At 40.9% G+C, this 18,792-nt stretch overlaps 1 protein-coding gene across 4 annotated transcripts in view; it reads right to left on the bottom strand.

The window, feature by feature from the left end:
• The window catches only part of GOLGA4 (golgin A4), a 199,324-nt gene that overhangs the window by 108,312 nt on the left and 72,220 nt on the right, over window positions 1-18,792 (bottom strand). For all 4 annotated transcript variants that reach the window (XM_069730324.1, XM_069730325.1, XM_069730322.1 and 1 more), the window contains exons 5-6: window positions 7,493-7,540; window positions 2,708-2,764 (exon numbers count right to left, since the gene is read on the bottom strand). In XM_069730324.1, the coding sequence (XP_069586425.1) occupies window positions 2,708-2,764; window positions 7,493-7,540 (105 nt within the window). The remainder of the gene's footprint in view (window positions 1-2,707; window positions 2,765-7,492; window positions 7,541-18,792) is intronic.

Raw genomic sequence — 18,792 nt, 5'->3', positions numbered from 1 at the left:
TAGCACATTTAGGCTTGCCTTTCTTCAAATCTGAAAAAATATATGTGGGCAACAGTATGAAGCGAGAACGTCACATTGGTCATACTCCCAGCATTATGGTATGCAGTAGCATAATGATCAGTAGCCGGACCCCTTTAGTAGTCATTTCAGGTAGCCATTTTTGAACACAACGCCAGGCCGCATGTTATTTGGCTGCTGTGAGCAGCCTGCAAGCACTAAATGTGTTACTGTGGCCTGCATGGGCTCTACATTTGTCTCCCATCGAGCAAATATAGGAGGTCATTGATTGGCAATTACAAAGGCAGTTCCGAGCAGCGGCTCTTGATTTGAATGATTAAGTGCATTCTGCGCAGCAGAACTTTCCCTCAGATAATTTTATTCATAGCACGGCAAGGCGTACAACTTTATTTGTGCGAGTAGCGCTCACACCAAAAATATTTAATAAATCAAGATGTTTTGAAAACTTTGCTTCCGTCATTTGCATATTATTAACACGTCTATCAAACCTGACATTTTCATAACTGCTTGACTTTTCCCACTTAGGGTTACATTTTCAACGATGGACTGAATGGACTGAATTTGGTTACTGAACAAAAAAAAAATACTATACTGTAAGAGCAGTGAGACTATTAAACCGTGAACTTGTAATGGTTAATTCACTACTAAAATTCAAGTACCGAATTTTTCAGACTATAAGAAGCACTTTTTTCCTCCAAAAATTTGGAGGAAAATGGGGAGGGGGGGGAAATGTCTTATAGTCCAGATGTACCTGCCGTGGATGGGGAGCGGCAGCAGCAGTCGAGCGTGTCACAGGAGGCAAAAGCTCGCTAATGTGGGTACATCCTGTGCCCGCTGTAAAAGAGAAATGAATATTCACTGCTCCCCATATCCATAATCCCTCCCACCTGTTAGCACTAAAGCCGGTGCTGAGAGGTGGGAAGGACTATGGGCATGGGGAGCAGTGAATATTAATTTTCTTTAATAGCGGACAAAGTGTTAGCCAATGCTGCTGCTTCCTGCAGCAGCTGGAAGATCAAGTGTGCCTACCTCTAAAGAGAATGAATATTCACTGCTCCCCACGCCCATGGGAGTGGAGAGCAAAATATTCATTCTTTTTAATAGGTGGCACATTTGATCACCGAGATGCTGCAGGAGGCCTGCAGCTGCGGCTAACAGTGTGCCTGCTATTAAAGAAAATGAGTATTCACTGCTCCACATGCCCATAGTACCATGGGTTATGGCCACTAGTTTCTGTGATGGGACTTTGATCCAGGAATTTAATGTGATTGCCGTATGTGGAGTCAGAAAGGAATTTTTCCCTTAATAAGGAGCAATAAGCATCTTCCTAATGGGGTTTTTGCAATCATCTGGATCAAGCTGCTATAGGATGAACTTGATGGACTTAAAGGTACCTTCACACTGAGCAACTTTAGAACGATAACGATAGCGATCCGTGACATTGCAGCATCCTGGATAGCGATATCATTGTGTGTGTTTGACACGCAGCAGCAATCAGGATCCTGCTGTGACATCGCTGGTCGGAGCTAGAAGGCCAGAACTTTATTTCGTCGGTGGATCACCCGCTGACATCGCTGAGTCGGCGTGTGTGACGCCGATCCAGCGATGTGTTCACTGGTAACCAGGGTAAACATCGGGTTACTAAGCGCATGGCCGCGCTTAGTAAGACGATATTTACCCTGGTTACCATTGTAAATGTAAAAAAAACCAAACACTACATACTTACATTCCAGTGTCTGTCGCGTCCCTCGCCGTCAGCTTCCCGCACTGACTGTGAGCGCCGGCCGTAAAGCACAGCGGTGACGTCACCGCTGTGCTCTGCTTTACGGCCGGCACTGACACAGTGCAGGTAAGCTGACGGCGAGGGACGCGACAGACACCGGAATGTAAGTATGTAGTGTTTGGTATTTTTTTACATTTACAATGGTAACCAGGGTAAATATCGGGTTACTAAGCGCGGCCCTGCGCTTAAGTAACCCGATGTTTACCCTGGTTACCCGGGGACTTCGGCATCGTTGGTCGCTGGAGAGCTGTCTGTGTGACAGCTCTCCAGCGACCACACAACGACTAAACAGCGACGCTGCAGCGATCGGCATCGTTGTCTATATCGCTGCAGCGTCGCTTAATGTGACGGTACCTTAAGTCTACCTTCAATCTTAAAAACTATGAAAATGCTAGGCCCCATTCACATCTGTTTTTCACTGTCAGAATACATTCTCATTAAAGTAAAAAAACAGGTTAGCTTGTCTGTTTTGTTTTTTTTGTCGGGTCAGAGGATGGAAGTGGGGACAGATAAAATCTGAATGGCTTTGTTTGAGCCAATTTATGGATGAAGCTTGTGAATTCTAATGCATGAGTGCGTTAAAAAAATGGATAGCATGCATTGATGCAATTCAAGTGATAGCCAAATTCTACCCGTTTTTAATGGTCTTAAAAAAAAAAAAAAAAATACTAGGGATGGAACTTGGAATGGAATTTTTTCTTCCGTCACACTGATGGCAAATGGTAATAAGGGGCAAAGGACCAAGAGTTTATGACAATGGGATTCAGGACACTGATGAAAAATGGTTGGTGTTTTTTGTTAAAAAAAAAACCCCAAACGCTGAAGCCTGAATGAGGTCTTAATGTCAGAAATATCTGTATGACTTGTATAGCTATATTTAATAGAAGATTAAGTATCAAGACTTACTTCACGCAGTTCTCCAATTCTCCTTAATGCTTTATCCTGGCTCTGACTTAAAATTGACTAAAAGGAGTTAGAAAAAAAAGAAATGTTATTAATAGAACAGAATCAGATATAGTCTATTCTTAGGCGGAGACTTTCAGGCCTTAATCTGGCCATATACAGTACTGAGAAGAACTTTCAGGCAGGTGCGGCAAAAATGCAGCAAAGTAAAATTGCTTTAAAAAATAGAAATGTTTTGTTGTGTTTGGTGATTTGGTGTGACCACTAGTGATGAGCGAGTACTCGTTGAGTATTTGTGACTGCTCGGAGATTTAGTTTTTGTTAACGCAGCTGAATGATTTACAGCTACTAGACATCCTGAGTACATGTGGGGGTTGCCTGGTTGCTAGGGAATCCTCACATGTACTCAAGCTAGCTAGCAGCCGTAAATCATGCAGCTGAGGCAAAGAAAACAATCTCCGAGCAGTCACAAATACCCGGAGACCACCCGAGTGTGCTTGGGAAAACCCGAGCAACAAATACACTCGCTCATCACTAGTCACCACTTTTTGCCTTCAAAACAGAATCGATTTCCCTTGTTACATTTGCACAAAGTCAGGAATTTTGCACGATAAGGTTAGGGTACATTGATGAGTTCAGTGCACATTTTCTGCACCCATTATGTAATATAGGCTACTTGTGTTTTTTCCACTGTATTTTTTACATCACTTTTAAAGTTTTTGATGCTGCAGTTTTTATCTCAGTGGTTTGTCAATTTTATGGCAAAAATCTGCACGTGAAACTCAGTGTACCCACAAAAGAAATTGTCATGTTGCAGATTTGAAACAATCAATATAGGTCATAACATACAAAGCATACAAAACCATACTTTTTATCAATATACTGACTCTACCATAACATTTTGAAATAGGAGAACCGGAGTCTTTGTATATTTAAAATACCATTTATTAAATAGACAAAATATGGTGCAGCACTAAAGACGAAGTCCAGGTGGATATATATGTATAGTCCTATCGTCATGACATGAAAAAATAAGCCTTTAACCCGCAAGTAGAGGGAGAAAAACAGTTTTTTTGGTAAAATAAGGCAGTTCCAGTCAAAAATAAGCACTACATATACGCTATGTTAGAATACTGCACCAAATAGCATATAAAGCGAGTTAAGCAAAAGGTAAATTACCCATGGTAACTCCAGTCAACGACCGCTCACCCCGACGTGCGTTTCGCAAAAATAATAGTAGTTTCCTCAAGGGGGCCAGTCCAATCTTGAGGAAGCGACTTATTTTCGCAAAACACACGTCGGGGTGAGCGGTCGTTCCCTGGACTGGAGTTACCATGGGTAATTAACCTTTTACTTAACTCGCGCTTTATATGCCATTTGGTGCAGCATTCTAACATAGCGTATATGTAGCGCTTATTTTTGACTGGAACTGCCTTATTTTACAAAAAAAACCTGTTTTTCTCCCTCTACATGCGGGTTAAAGGCTTACTTTTGTTTCATGTCTCAACCATAGGACTATACAGATATGTTCACTTGGACTTTGTCTTTAGTGCTGCACCATATTGGTCCAGGGTAGCGATCACTCAGTTTTTTCACCATTCAGGATCACACTTTTTCCATACAAATGTAATATTTATCTAAATAACTGTATTGTTTTTTTTCCATCATTATTTTCTGTTTGTCTATTTAATAAATGGTATGTTAAATATACAAAGACTATTTCAAAATCAATATAGGTCAGTTTACATTGAGTCAACAACAAAAAAAAAAGAACAGAAAGAAGAAGTACACAGGACATGAGTTTTCTATAAAGCCCATCCACTATGCTAAAACTGTACTGTTTCTAACGCAGCGAAAACAGTGTAAAAAATTCATCATGCGCACAGAGCTTTATAGTTAGGTGTGTGATAACCAGTTATATCAAACAAGTGATAATGATCATCATGTTCAAATGTAGGTTGCCAAACAGAAACAGCTGTGTGGAAGACTTAGAACTGGGCAAAGAACAGCCAAACTCTGCTACAAAAGGAGAGGTTGTGGAAGAGCTTCATGTCACCATGACAAGACTGAGCACAGCAAAAGAGAAACAAGATACCGTATATACTCGAGTATAAGCCGAGATTTTCAGCTGATTTTTTGGGGCTGAAAGTCCCCCTCTCGGCTTATACTTAAGTCATACCCAGGTGTCGGCAGGGGAGGGGAGTCTAATAATACTCACCTGCTCCCTGCAGGTCCCTGGTTCTCTGGTGCTGACAGCTTCTTCCTGTAGTGAGCAGTCACATGGTACAGCTCATTACAGTAATGAATATGGACCAGACTCCACTCCCATAGGGGTGGAGCCGCCTATTCATTACTGTAATGAGCGGTAACTGTGACCGCTCAGTACAGGAAGAAGCTGTGGCGCTGGAGAACCAGGGACCTGCAAGGATGGACCGCGCCAGGAGCAGGTGAGTATAATGGGGAGGGGGAGCACTGCGCGATATTCACCTCTCCTTGTTCCGGCGCCACTCCGTCTTCAGCGTCTTCTGCAGTGAAGCTCAGGTCAGAGGGAGCGATGACGTGGTTAGTGTGCGCCCTCTGCCTGAACGTCAGTGCAGAAGACGGAGCAGCGCCCGGAACGAGGAGAGGTGAATATTGAAAGTACCGGGGGCCTGAGCGACGAGAGGCGAGTATGTGATTTTTTTTTTTTATTGCAGCAACAGCATATGGAGCAAATATCTCTATGGAGCATCTTATGGGGCCATACTCAATCAGTTACCTAAACCTCTGGACGTCAGTACTGCTGGAACCAGCTTCTACCCGTACCCCTGGTACCCACCGGTTAGCTCTACGTCACCCGCTAACCCTGAATGTCCGTCTGTCCCGCTGGGTCAGCTACCACGAGTCCGGGGTCTAAATGGAGGTAGCACCCGTGTCCCCCGGGCATCCCATTCTGACCCTATTCAAGGTGTCTTACCACGGGTGTCAGGGGCTCACGTAGTCACAGCCCCTTCGGAGCCCTCCGGACCGTGGTCCTGAGGTACCACATTAAATTACAATAAAAACGAATGTGAACTTCACCATCTGTGCCTCTGTTTCCATTCGTTACAATTAATGGTTTTAAAAGGTCAATGGCTGCGACAGATTTCCATCAACTATGCATGAAAACAATAGATCTGGAGTGCAGAAAAAAAAGTAGAACGTGATCTGTCACTATGAGTTAAAATTTTAAATATTTGGCTGTTACAGAAGGCAGTTTGTTGGCTGAAGGGCTGGAGAGCTGTACAATAATGAGTGTCTGCAGATACTATAATGACTGCATGCAGTGAAGCATGATGGAGGTTCTTTGCGAGTTAGAGGCTGAATTTCAGCAAATTTAGTTGGCGATTTGGTCAGGATTAATGGTGTCCTAAATGCTGAGAAATAAAGGTAGAAACTTATCCATCATGCAGTACCATCAGGAAGGTGTATGACTGGCTCGAAATTTATTCTGCAGTAGGACAACAACCACAAAGAACTATCTTCAGTGTAAAAAATATCTGGAAGTGATATGCCCCACACAGAGCCCTAACATCAACATTGCGTGTGCCCAGGATTACATCGAGAGACAGAAGAAACTGTACAAACCTACATCGACACAAGATCTGCGGTTAGTTCTCCAGGATGTTTGGAACATCATCCTTGCAGAATTCTTCCAAAAACCATGTGCAAGTGTAATGAAAAGAATCAAACTTTTCAAGGAAAAGAGCGGTCACACCAATTATTGATTTAGGTTTCTCTTCTGATCATTTACTTCGCATTTCATTAATTGATAAAAATAAACTATAAGAAATCTGCTTCTATTTCTGTAAAAAATAGATCCGTTATCAAAATTCCCAATTCTGAGGTCAAATCTGTATCCAGTGCAGACACTTCCCATTAGTGAGATAGATGGCGGCTGTTACTGACCAGATTCTGTGTAGACTGCGGGGAGGAGCTCTGATTCTGCTTCCTCCCATCTACATAGAACTGTATCCGTAGCAGCCGCCATCTCCTATCTCAGTAATGGGAAGTGTCTGCACTGAATACAGATTTGACCTCAGAATTGGGAATTTTGATAAAAGATTAATTTTGGCAGAGAAAGAAGCAGACTTTCCTGATCAGATTTATTGAACAGTTGCTCATTTCCATGTGTACTATTGATGTATGAAATAATTAAAATGGCGGTTACTCTAAGTGAAAACAATCAAATTTTATGTCAGATGGATATTTAATGAGCTCTTTGTTGAATAAACTACAGATTACTTAAATGTAACAAATGTGGCCACTCCATAACTTTTGGGACAACACATCAAAGTGTTTATGAAAGAAAACTGTTGTAAAACATGTTTCCACATTGCTGCCCCTGTCCAGGAGATAAGCCTTTATCACAGGGGTGAATATCCGCAGTCTGAGCAGGCTGTGCTTCTCTGCACTCCTCCTGCATCCTGTGTCAGCGCCGGCTAGCCGGAAAGCACAGCGGTGACGTCACCGCTCTGCTTTCCGGCTGACTGGCGCTGACAGTGCAGAGGAAAGCACAGCGCCGGAGGACAGACAGCGGTAGGTAAGTATGAAGTGTTTTTTTTTAACATTTACGCTGGTAATCAGGGTAAACATCAGGTTACTAAGCGCGGCCCTGCGCTTAGTAACTCGATGTTTACCCTGGTTACCGGGGACCTCGGGATCGTTGGTCGCTGGAGCGATCGACATCGTTGTCGGTATCGCTGCAGCGTCGCTTAGTGTGACGGTACCCTTACAGCATACATTAAGGCCCTTTATCACATTCCTCACCTGGAGTTTTTCTTTGTCCCTCTGAGCCGTTCTGTATGCTGTGACTAACTGTAAAGTAAAAACACAACATCATGCGTAAATCAACTACACGGATTATTTACTGCCCATGTCAATTGACAGAACATCCTGGAATGGTCATATTTCTACGCAATGTCCTCCTCCCCCCCAAATGATGATCTCCTGCTTGTACCTGTCACATTATATCACCTTCATGTCGGAAAGGTCTGATAGGTCAAAAGTTAGCTTTTAAGGGTAATCAGTTCTAGTACCTGAAAATCTAATGCTAATGTGTGAGGCAGAGTGGTGGCATGGACGCAAGGTGGACACTAGAGGTAACAGACAAAACTAAGCACATGTACGCTTGCCCACCCTGCCAAGGAGACAAACGCACAACGCAAGACAAAAGATTTGGTGGATGCACATTTATGTATAACATGTAATGATGCAGGATGTTGTAAAAACAAAAATCATTAATACAAAAATACATGCCTTCCTGCATCAGTGACCTAAAGCTCTAGTCTAATAACATTTAACAATGGTGGTCATGGACTTAGTGGCGACAGTGGGATAGAAGACAGGTTCCCCTGATAATCCAGTAGCAGTTATGAGAGATGGTGCCCATTCTAGGACCAAGAAGCAAGGATGTATGCTTGGACTAGGAAACGCAACGTAGAAAAAATGGTAATGGTGAACAGAGCAAGGTGTTTGGTTACATAGTGAAGGGATGGGACGTTTGTGTGGGAATTCTGATCAAGTGCAGTGGCCAACACCCATCTTGGAAACAGATTTCTGAGGAACCCTTAACCTCACTTGTCATTGTATTAAACATCATTTTTCATAACAGTATGATTTTTTTTTTTAACTACTTCTAATCCGCCCACAGACTAAACATCTGGGTAGTCTACTCTGCAGTGATGTTCTAAAACATTTAGGCTATGTGCACACGTTGCGGATTAGGCTTAGGAATTTCTGGTGCGGATTCTGCCTCTCCTGGCAGAAAACGCACCTGCGGATTTGTCGCGTTTTTTGTGCGTTTTTGCTGCGGTTTTCTTGCGGATTTGCTGCGTTTTTTACCCCTGCGGTTTTCTATAATGGAACGGGTACAAAAACGCAGCAGATTCACAAAAAATAAGTGACATGCTACTTCTTTTAAACCGCAGCGGATTTTCCACAAAGTGTGCACAGCATTTTTTTTTCTCATTGATTTACATTGTATTGTAAATCAATTGCGGATCTGCAGCGTTTCTGCACCTCAAAAAACGCTGCGGATCCGCAGAGAATCCGCAACGTGTGCACATACCCTAAAGGGAATCTGTCAGCAAGTTTTTGCTATGTAACTTGACGATAGCATAAGGTAAGGGTTAAAACGGTGAATTCAGTGATGTGTCACTTATCAAGCTGTGCGCTATTAATAATAATAATAATGAATTATTAATAAATAAATTATATATATATATATATATATATATATATATATATATATATATATATATATATATATATATATATATATATATACACACACACACACCTTCTCATTTAAAGATTTTTCTGTATTTTCATGACTATGAAAAATGTAAATTCACACTGAAGACATCAAAACTGCGAATTAACACATGTGGAATTATTTACTTAACAAAAAAGTGTGAAACAACTGAAAATATGACTTATATTCTAGGTTCTTCAAAGTAGCCACCTTTTGCTTTGATGACTGCTTTGCACACTCTTGGCATTCTCTTGATGAGCTGCAAGAGGTAGTCACCGGGAATGGTCTTCCAACAATCTTGAAGGAGTTCCGATAGATGCTTAGCACTTGTTAGCCCTTTTGCCTTCACTCTGTGGTCCAGCTCACCCCAAATCATCTTGATTGGGTTCAGGTCTGGTGACTGTGGAGGCCAGGTCATCTGGCGTAGCACCCCATCTCTCCTGATTGGTCAAATAGCCGTTACACAGCCTGGAGGGGTGTTTGGGGTCATTGTCCTGTTGAAAAATAACTGATGGCCCAACTAAACGCGAATCGGATGGAATAGCATGTCGCTGCAAGATGCTGTGGTAGCCATGCTGGTTCAGTATGCCTTCAATTTTGAATAAATCCCCAACAATGTCACCAGCTAAGCACCCCCACACCATCACACCTCTTCCTCCATGCTCCAAGTGTCTCTTCTGCTTGTTGCCTGTCCTTAGCAGTGGTGCTAGAACTCTGTGTGGCATTGACCTGGTCTCTAATCTTAGCTGCTGTTAACCTGCGATTTCTGAGGCTGTTGACTCGGATAAACATCCTCAGAAGCAGAGGTGACTCTTTGTCTTCCTTTCCTGGGGCGGTTCTCATGTGAGACAGTTTCTTTGTAGCGCTTGATGGTTTTTCCAACTGCACTTGGGAACACTTTCAAAGTTTTCCCAATTTTGCAGACTGACTGACCTTCATTTCTTAAAGTAATGATGGTCACTCGTTTTTCTTTACTTAGCTGCTTTTTTCTTGCCATAATACAAATTCTAACAGTCTATTCAGTAGGACTATCAGCTGTGTATCCACCAGACTTCTGCACAACACAACTGATGGTCCCAACCCCATTTAGAAGGCAAGAAATCCCACTTATTAAGCCTGACAGGGCACACCTGTGAAGTGAAAACCATTCCTGGTGACTACCTCTTGAAGCTCATCAAGAGAATGCCAAGAGTGTGCAATATGCAAATTGCCTCTTCTGAGAAAAAGAGGACTTAAACTCTATAGCGCCACCTGTTGGAAGAGTGTGCAAAGCAGTCATCAAAGCAGAAGGTGGCTACTTTGAAGAACCTAGAATATAAGACATAATTTCAGTTGTTTCAGACTTTTTTGTTAAGTATATAATTCCACATGTGTTAATTCATAGTTTCAATGCCTTCAGTGTGAATTTACAATTTTCATAGTCATGAAAATACAGAAAAATCTTTAAATGAGAAGGCGTGTCCAAAATATAAATATATATTTTTTTATATATATTTTTTCTGTACTGTATATATGAATGTATGTATGTATGTATGTATATAATATATATATATTTTTTTATTTACGTCCATATATATTTGGACAGAAACAACATTTTTCTAATTTCGGTTATTGACATTACCACAATGAATTTTAAACAAAACAATTCAGACGCAGTTGAAGTTCAGACTTTCAGCTTTCATTTGAGGGTATCCACATCAAAATTTGATGAAGGGTTTAGGAGTTTCAGCTCCTTGACATGTGCCACCCTGTTTTTAAAGGGACCAAAAGTATTTGGACAGATTCAATCATTTTAAATAAAATGTTCATTTTTAGTACTTGGTTGAAAACCCTTTGTTGGCAATGACTGCCTGAAGTCTTGAACTCATGGACATCACCAGACGCTGTGTTTCCTCCTTTTTGATGCTCTGCCAGGCCTTCACTGCAGTGGTTTTCAGTTGCTGTTTGTTTGTGGGCCTTTCTGTCTGAAGTTTAGTCTTTAACAAGTGAAATACATGCTCAATTGGGTTGAGAGAATATTCCACTTCTTTGCTTTAATTAATTAATCCTGGGTTGCTTTGGCTTTATGTTTTGGGTCATTGTCCATCTGTAGTATGAAATGACGACCAATCAGTTTGGCTGCATTTGGCTGGATCTGAGCACACAGTATGGCTCCGAATACCTCAGAATTCATTCGGCTGCTTCTGTCCTGTGTCACATCATCAACAAACACTAGTGACCCAGTGCCACTTGCAGCCATACCCAAGCCATCGTACTGCCTCCGCCGTGTTTTACAGATGATGTGGTATGCTTTGGATCATGAGCTGTACCACGCCTTCACCATATTTTTCTCTTTCCATCTTTCTGGTAGAGGTTGATCTTGGTTTCATCTGTCCAAAGAATGTTCTTCCAGAACCGTGCTGGCTTTTTTAGATGTTTTTTAGCAAAGTCCAGTCTAGCCTTTTTATTCTTGATGCTTATGAGTGGCTTGCACTGTGCAGCGAGCCCTCTGTATTTACTTTCATGCAGTCTTGTCTTTATGGTAGATTTGGATACTGATACGCCGACCTCCTGGAGAGTGTTGTTCACTTGGTTGGCTGTTGTGAAGGGGTTTCTTTTCACCCTGGAGATTATTCTGCGATCATCCACCACTGTTGTCTTCCGTGGGCGCCCATGTCTTTTTGCATTGATGAGCTCACCAGTGCTTGTAAACAGAAAAAGACTAATACCTCTAAAAATATCTTTGATTTATCAAATCTAAAAAAGGGGACAGAATAAAAAAACCCATAGTACACCATGTGAAAAAAACAAAGAAAATGCTGTTGATCTGTGTAACATATAACAACATGGGCTAATATACAACTTAATTAGCCGTAGTAAACCCCTCACTGAACCCTTCCTGACAGCGGAGGTAGGCACCCTCTTGAACGCAAATGGCGCCTCCACTCAACGGCGGCTCACCCTAATATCCCTAGAATAATTCACACCAATAAATCTATATGTGGTGTATTGAAATATGCCAAATAGATACACTGATAATTAGAATTAGGGGAAACTTAAAGGGATATTAGGGTGAGCCGCCGTTGAGAGACACGGATCAGCAGCATTTTCTTTATGTTTGTTTTTTTTCATATGGTGTACTATGTTTTTTTTTATTCTATCCCCTTTTTTAGATTTGATAAATAAAATATATTTTTAGAGGTATTAGTCTTTTTCGGTTCATGAGCCGTAATTATAACTACCGTATATACTCGAGTATAAGCCGAGATTTTCAGCCCAAATTTTTGGGCTGAAAGTGCCCCTCTCGGCTTATACTCGAGTCACGGTAGCGGTGGGGTCGGCGGGTGAGGGCGCTGAGGCATACTTACCTAGTCCCAGCGATCCTGACGCTCCCTCTGCCGTCCCACGGTCTTCTGTGCTGCAGCTTCTTCCCCTCTTCAGTGGTCACGTGGGACCGCTCATTAGAGAAATGAATAGGCGGCTCCACCTCCCATAGGGGTGGAGCCGTCTATTCATTTCTCTAATCAGCAGTGCCGGTGACCGCTGATAGAGGAAGAAGCTGCAGCACAGAAGATCGTGGGACGGCAGGGGGAGCGCCAGGATCGCTGGGACTAGGTAAGTATGTCATATTTACCTGTCCCCGTTCCAGCCGCCGGGCGCCGCTCCATCTCCCCGGCGTCTATCTGCGCTCTGACTGTGCAGGTCAGAGGGCGCGATGACGCATATAGTGTGCGCGGCGCCCTCTGCCTGATCAGTCAGAGCGGAGAGACGCCGGGACCGGACGCCGGAACGAGACGCTGGGAGCTGCAATCAAGAGAGGCGAGTATGGCTTTTTTTTTTTTTTATTGCAGCAGCGGCACAGATTTATGTGGAGCATCTATGGGGCAGTATGAACGGTGCAGAGCACTATATGGGGCACAGATATGGGACAAAAATGAATGGTGCAGAGCATATATGGGGCACAGATATGGGGCAATATGAACGGTGCAGAGCACTATATGGGGCACAGATATGGGGCTGTATGAACGGTGCAGAGCACTATATGGGGCACAGATATGGGGCAGTATGAACGGTGCAGAGCACTATATGGGGCACAGATATGGGGCAATATGAACGGTGCAGAGCACTATATGGGGCACAGATATGGGGCTGTATGAACGGTGCAGAGCACTATATGGGGCACAGATATGGGGCAGTATGAACGGTGCAGAGCACTATATGGGGCACAGCTATGGGACAAAAATGAACGGTGCAGAGCACTATATGGGGCACAGATATGGGGCAATATGAACGGTGCAGAGCACTATATGGGGCACAGATTTGGGGCAATATGAACGGTGCAGAGCACTATATGGGGCACAGATATGGGGCAATATGAACGGTGCAGAGCACTATATGGCAGAGCTATGGGGAAATATGAACGGTGCAGAGCACTATATGGCAGAGCTATGGGGAAATATGAACGGTGCAGAGCACTATATGGCAGAGCTATGGGGAAATATGAACGGTGCAGAGCACTATATGGCACAGCTATGGGGAAATAATGGTCTATTTTTATTTTTGAAATTCACCGGTAAATGCTGAATTTCCACCCTAGGCTTATACTCGAGTCAATAAGTTTTCCCAGCTTTTTGTGGCAAAATTAGGGGGTCGGCTTATACTCGGGTCGGCTTATACTCGAGTATATATGGTAATCCTATTTGCATCAATTACATTACAACTTCACCAGTGCTTTCTTTCTTTCTCAGCATGTACCAAACTGTAGATTTTGCCACTCCTAATATTGTAGCAATTTCTCGGATGGGTTTTTTCTGTTTTCGCAGCTGTAAGCTTCTTTCACACTAGCGTCGGATTCGGCCCGTCGCATTGCGTCGGGCCGAGGTTCCGACGCTAGCAGTGAAACGGAGGCACAACGGGGGCAGCGGATGCATTTTTCCAGCGCATCCGCTGCCCCATTGTGAGGTGCGGGGAGGTGGGGGCGGAGTTCCGGCCGCGCATGCGCGGTCACGGCGCCACCGTCGCACGACGGTTGCAACGTGTGTCAATGCGTTGTTAATGTTAATCTATGGGGCAAAAACGCATCCTGCAAACAACTTTGCAGGATGCGTTTTTTCCCATAAAAGACGCATTGCGACATATTGCAAAAAACGCTAGGGTGAAAGTAGCCTAAGGATGGCTTGTTTCAACTGCATGTTTACTTCACAGCAAAACCTTCCAAATGCAAGCACCACACCTCAAATCAACTCCAGGCCTTTTATCTGCTTAATTAAGAATGACATAATGAAGGGATTGCCCACACCTGTCCATGAAATAGCCTTGGAGTCAATTGTCCAATTACTTTTGGTCCCTTTAAAAACAGGGTGGCACATGTTATGGAGCTGAAACTCCTAAACCCTTCATCCAATTTTAATGTAGATACCCTCAAATTAAAGCTGAAAGTCTGAACTTCAATTGCATCTGAATTGTTTTGTTTAAAATTCATTGTGGTAATGTCTATAACCAAAATTAGAAAAATATTGTCTCTGTCCAAATATATATGGACGTAACTGTATATCTATCTATCTATCTATTTATCTATCTATCTATATATATAGATATATATATATATATCTATATATATCTACTAGATGGCAGCCCGATTCTAAAGAATCGGGAGTCTAGAATCCATATATACTTTATTTATTCAAATGTAAGAATAATACAATTAATAAATAATAGTAAGAAAGAACAAAAAATGGCTGCACTCACCAGCTCTTGACAATTCTTGTTATTTAAGGTACAGTTACACAGGATCCATGAACATGCTTATGAGGGGAGGGATGAAAGACATCAGACGACAACTTTGCGTGTTGTGGCAAATGCCACAACAACGGTTCTTTGCTTAAGAACAATAATGTAAATAATAAATAATATGTCGGCGTCTTTTTGCTCTGCATTATTAGTATACTTTCTATCAGACCTAATCTTACGTGCGCCATCAGCAGCTTTGGGCTCTGTGTCATTAGTATCCTTACTATTAGAGCTCATGTTGGCTAAGCTAAACAGCTTTAAGCGTGGTGGTGGCAAACAACAGGTTAATAAGAGGCAGTGTCAGGTAGTAGGAAAATAGCCAGTTAATAATAGGCAATAGTTCTTTGCAGGAATGCAGATATTAATAAATAGGCAGTTTATATTGCAGAGAAATTGCTGGGCAATAATGGACAATGTCCTTATGTGGCAAATAATAGAGCAATATACCCAATGTGGCAAAGAAGAGGTTAATAAACGGCAGTCTCTCAGTATAACAGTCAGTGAATAATAGGCAGTATATGGAGAAAACACCAAACAAAAGTTCAAAATTGGTGTGAAAATGTCACTGAACCACTTCACAACTAAATATATATAGTTTTGGTAAATGGTATTATCATTTTTTTGACGAAATTCGGCAGGAGCTTGAAGAGCAACGTCACTGGGCCCGCCTCCACGCAGTAGAAACTTGCTGTGAGGTAAAAATTCAAAAATCACACCAAAATGGCGGGCGGAGTGTGTCACAGTACGGCACGTTTCTGATTGGTTGCTGCCTGCTGCGAGCGACCAATCAGACACTGGACACTGTTGACGTCACTTATCTCCGGACATTAGCTCCGGACAGGAAGTTGGCACAAATTGCAGGAAGTAGTATTCTAGGCAATTAGATAGATAGATTATATATATATATATATATACAGAGGTATGTGTGTATGTGTATATATATATATATATATATATATATATATATATATACAGAGGTATGTGTGTATGTGTATATATATATATATATATATATATATATATATATATATATATACACATACCTCTGTATATATATATATATATATATATATGTGTATGTATATATATATATATATATATATATATATATATATATATATATATATATATATATATATATATATATAGATATATATCTAATATATAATTGCCTAGAATACTACTTCCTGCAATTTGTGCCAACTTCCTGTCCGGAGCTAATGTCCGGAGCTAATGTCCGGAGCTAAGTGACGTCAACAGTGTCCAGTGTCTGATTGGTTGCCGCCTGCTGCGAGCGACCAATCAGAAACGTGCCGTACTGTGACACACTCCGCCCGCCATTTTGGTGTGATTTTTGAATTTTTACCTCACAGCAAGTTTCTACTGCGTGGAGGCGGGCCCAGTGACGTTGCTCTTCAAGCTCCTGCCGAATTTCGTAAAAAAAATGATACCATTTACCAAAACTATATATATTTAGTTGTGAAGTGGTTCAGTGACATTTTCACACCAATTTTGAACTTTTGTTTGGTGTTTTCTCCATATACTGCCTATTATTCACTGACTGTTATACTGAGAGACTGCCGTTTATTAACCTCTTCTTTGCCACATTGGGTATATTGCTCTATTATTTGCCACATAAGGACATTGTCCATTATTGCCCAGCAATTTCTTAAATAACAAGAATTGTCAAGAGCTGGTAAGTGCAGCCATTTTTTGTTCTTTCTTACTATTATTTATTAATTGTATTATTCTTACATTTGAATAAATAAAGTATATATGGATTCTAGACTCCCGATTCTTTAGAATCGGGCTGCCATCTAGTCTAATATATAATTGCCTAGAATACTACTTCCTGCAATTTGTGCCAACTTCCGTGGCTTTGTCTGGAGCTAATGTCCGGAGCTATATATATACACACACACAGTTGTGCTCAAAAATTTACATTATGAATGTTAACAACAAAACATTTTCTCCACTCACTTGGGTGAGGCCATTTATTGTCAGACTAATGTGTTTTCTCTTTTTAAATCATAATGACAACCCTAAATATCCAAATGACCCTGATCAAAAGTTTACATACCCTGGTGATTTTGGTCTGATAACATGCACAGAATTTTACACAAATGGTTTTGAATGGCTACTAAAGGTAACATCCTCACCTGTGACAACTGCCAGGAAAATTGTTCGGGATGCAAAGAAAAACCCACAAATAACATCAGCTGAAATACTGGACTCTCTGAAAAGTAGCAGTGTGGCTGTTTCAAGATGTACAATAAGCAGGCACTTGAAGAAAAATGGGTGGCATGGTCGAGTCACCAGACGAAAGCCATTACTGCGCAAATACCTCAAAGTATCTCGCCTACAATACTCAAAACAGCACATAGACAAGTCTCAGAACTTCTGGAACAAGGTATTTTGGCGTGATGAGACCAAAATTGAACTTTTTGGCGACAACCACACAAGCCAAGGCAGCAAAAATTCTGCTGGGGCATGTAAACTTTTGAGCACATATGATTAATATTTATATACACATATATACATTTATACACATACATACATATACACACATTATATATATATATATATATATATATATATATATATATATATATATACACACATATACATGTATACATATATATATATATATATATATATATATATATATATATATATATATATATATATATATACATATACACACACACACACATTATATATATATATATATATATATATATATATATATATATATATATATATACACATATACATGTATACATATATATATATATATATATATATATATATATATATATATATATATATATATATATATATATATATATATATATATATACATATACACACACACACACACATATATATATATATATATATATATATATACACATTTTTTTATATATATGTATATGGCATATACAGACATTTTAGGCATGCAGCAGTGATCCAATACAGTTGAAACCAGAAGTTTACATACACCATATATAAAGACACATATGCATGTTTTTCCTCAATATCTGATATGAAATCAAAAACAAACTTTCCCACTGTAGGTCAATTAGGATTACCATAATTATTAATATTTGCTAAACGCCAGAATAATGAGACAGAATGGACTGCCCAAATGATGATGTCATGTGTTTCGAAGATTCTGTTTTTTTTGTGGCAACATCTGAGTTAATTAATTAGGGACACAACTGTGGATGTGGATGTATGTTAATGCACACCTGAAATACACGGCTTCTTTGTGTGGCATCATGGGAAAGTCTCAAGAAATCAGCCAAGATATCAGGGAAGAGAATTGTGGACTTGCACAAGTCTGGCTCATCCTTGGGTACAATTTCAAGACACCTGAAGGTGCCTCATTCATCTGTACAAACACTTATATGCAAGTACAAACAAGATGGGAATGCCCAGCCATCATACCGCTCAGGAAGGAGACTGGTTCGGTGTCCGAGATGAATGTGCTTTGGTCCGATATGTGCATATCAACCCAAGGACAAAAGCAAATGTCCTGTGGTCTGATGAAATTAAAATTTAACTTTTTGGGCATAATGACCATCGTTACGTTTGGAGGAAAAAAAGGGAGAAGTTGGAAGCCTAAGAACATCATCCCAACTGTGAAACACAGGGGTGGCAGCATCATGTTGTGGGGTTGTTTTGCTGCAGGCGTAACTGGTGCATTTCAGAAAATAGATGGCATCATGAGAAAAGAAGATTATGTGGCAATACTAAAGCAACATCTCATGACATCAGATGAAAACAAAAACTGACACAGCGGACGTAACCAAAAATGAAACAATCCCTTCTATATGGCATGCCCATCGCATACCACCGGGGACAAATCGGAGCAAAGAACTCCCCAATACTATAAGTCTACAAAAAGAGCAAAATGCCCCATAGATAAATATAACACAACAAGTAACCAGAAAAATATACAAATTTTATTAATAAACAATGTAAAACATACATATACACAGAATGAGAATACAGTGAATGATAAACAAACAGGACACTCGCA

The sequence above is a fragment of the Ranitomeya imitator genome, chromosome 6 (assembly GCF_032444005.1).
Source record: "Ranitomeya imitator isolate aRanImi1 chromosome 6, aRanImi1.pri, whole genome shotgun sequence".
NCBI lineage: Eukaryota > Metazoa > Chordata > Amphibia > Anura > Dendrobatidae > Ranitomeya > Ranitomeya imitator.
This window is presented reverse-complemented; position numbering and strand designations above follow the sequence as displayed.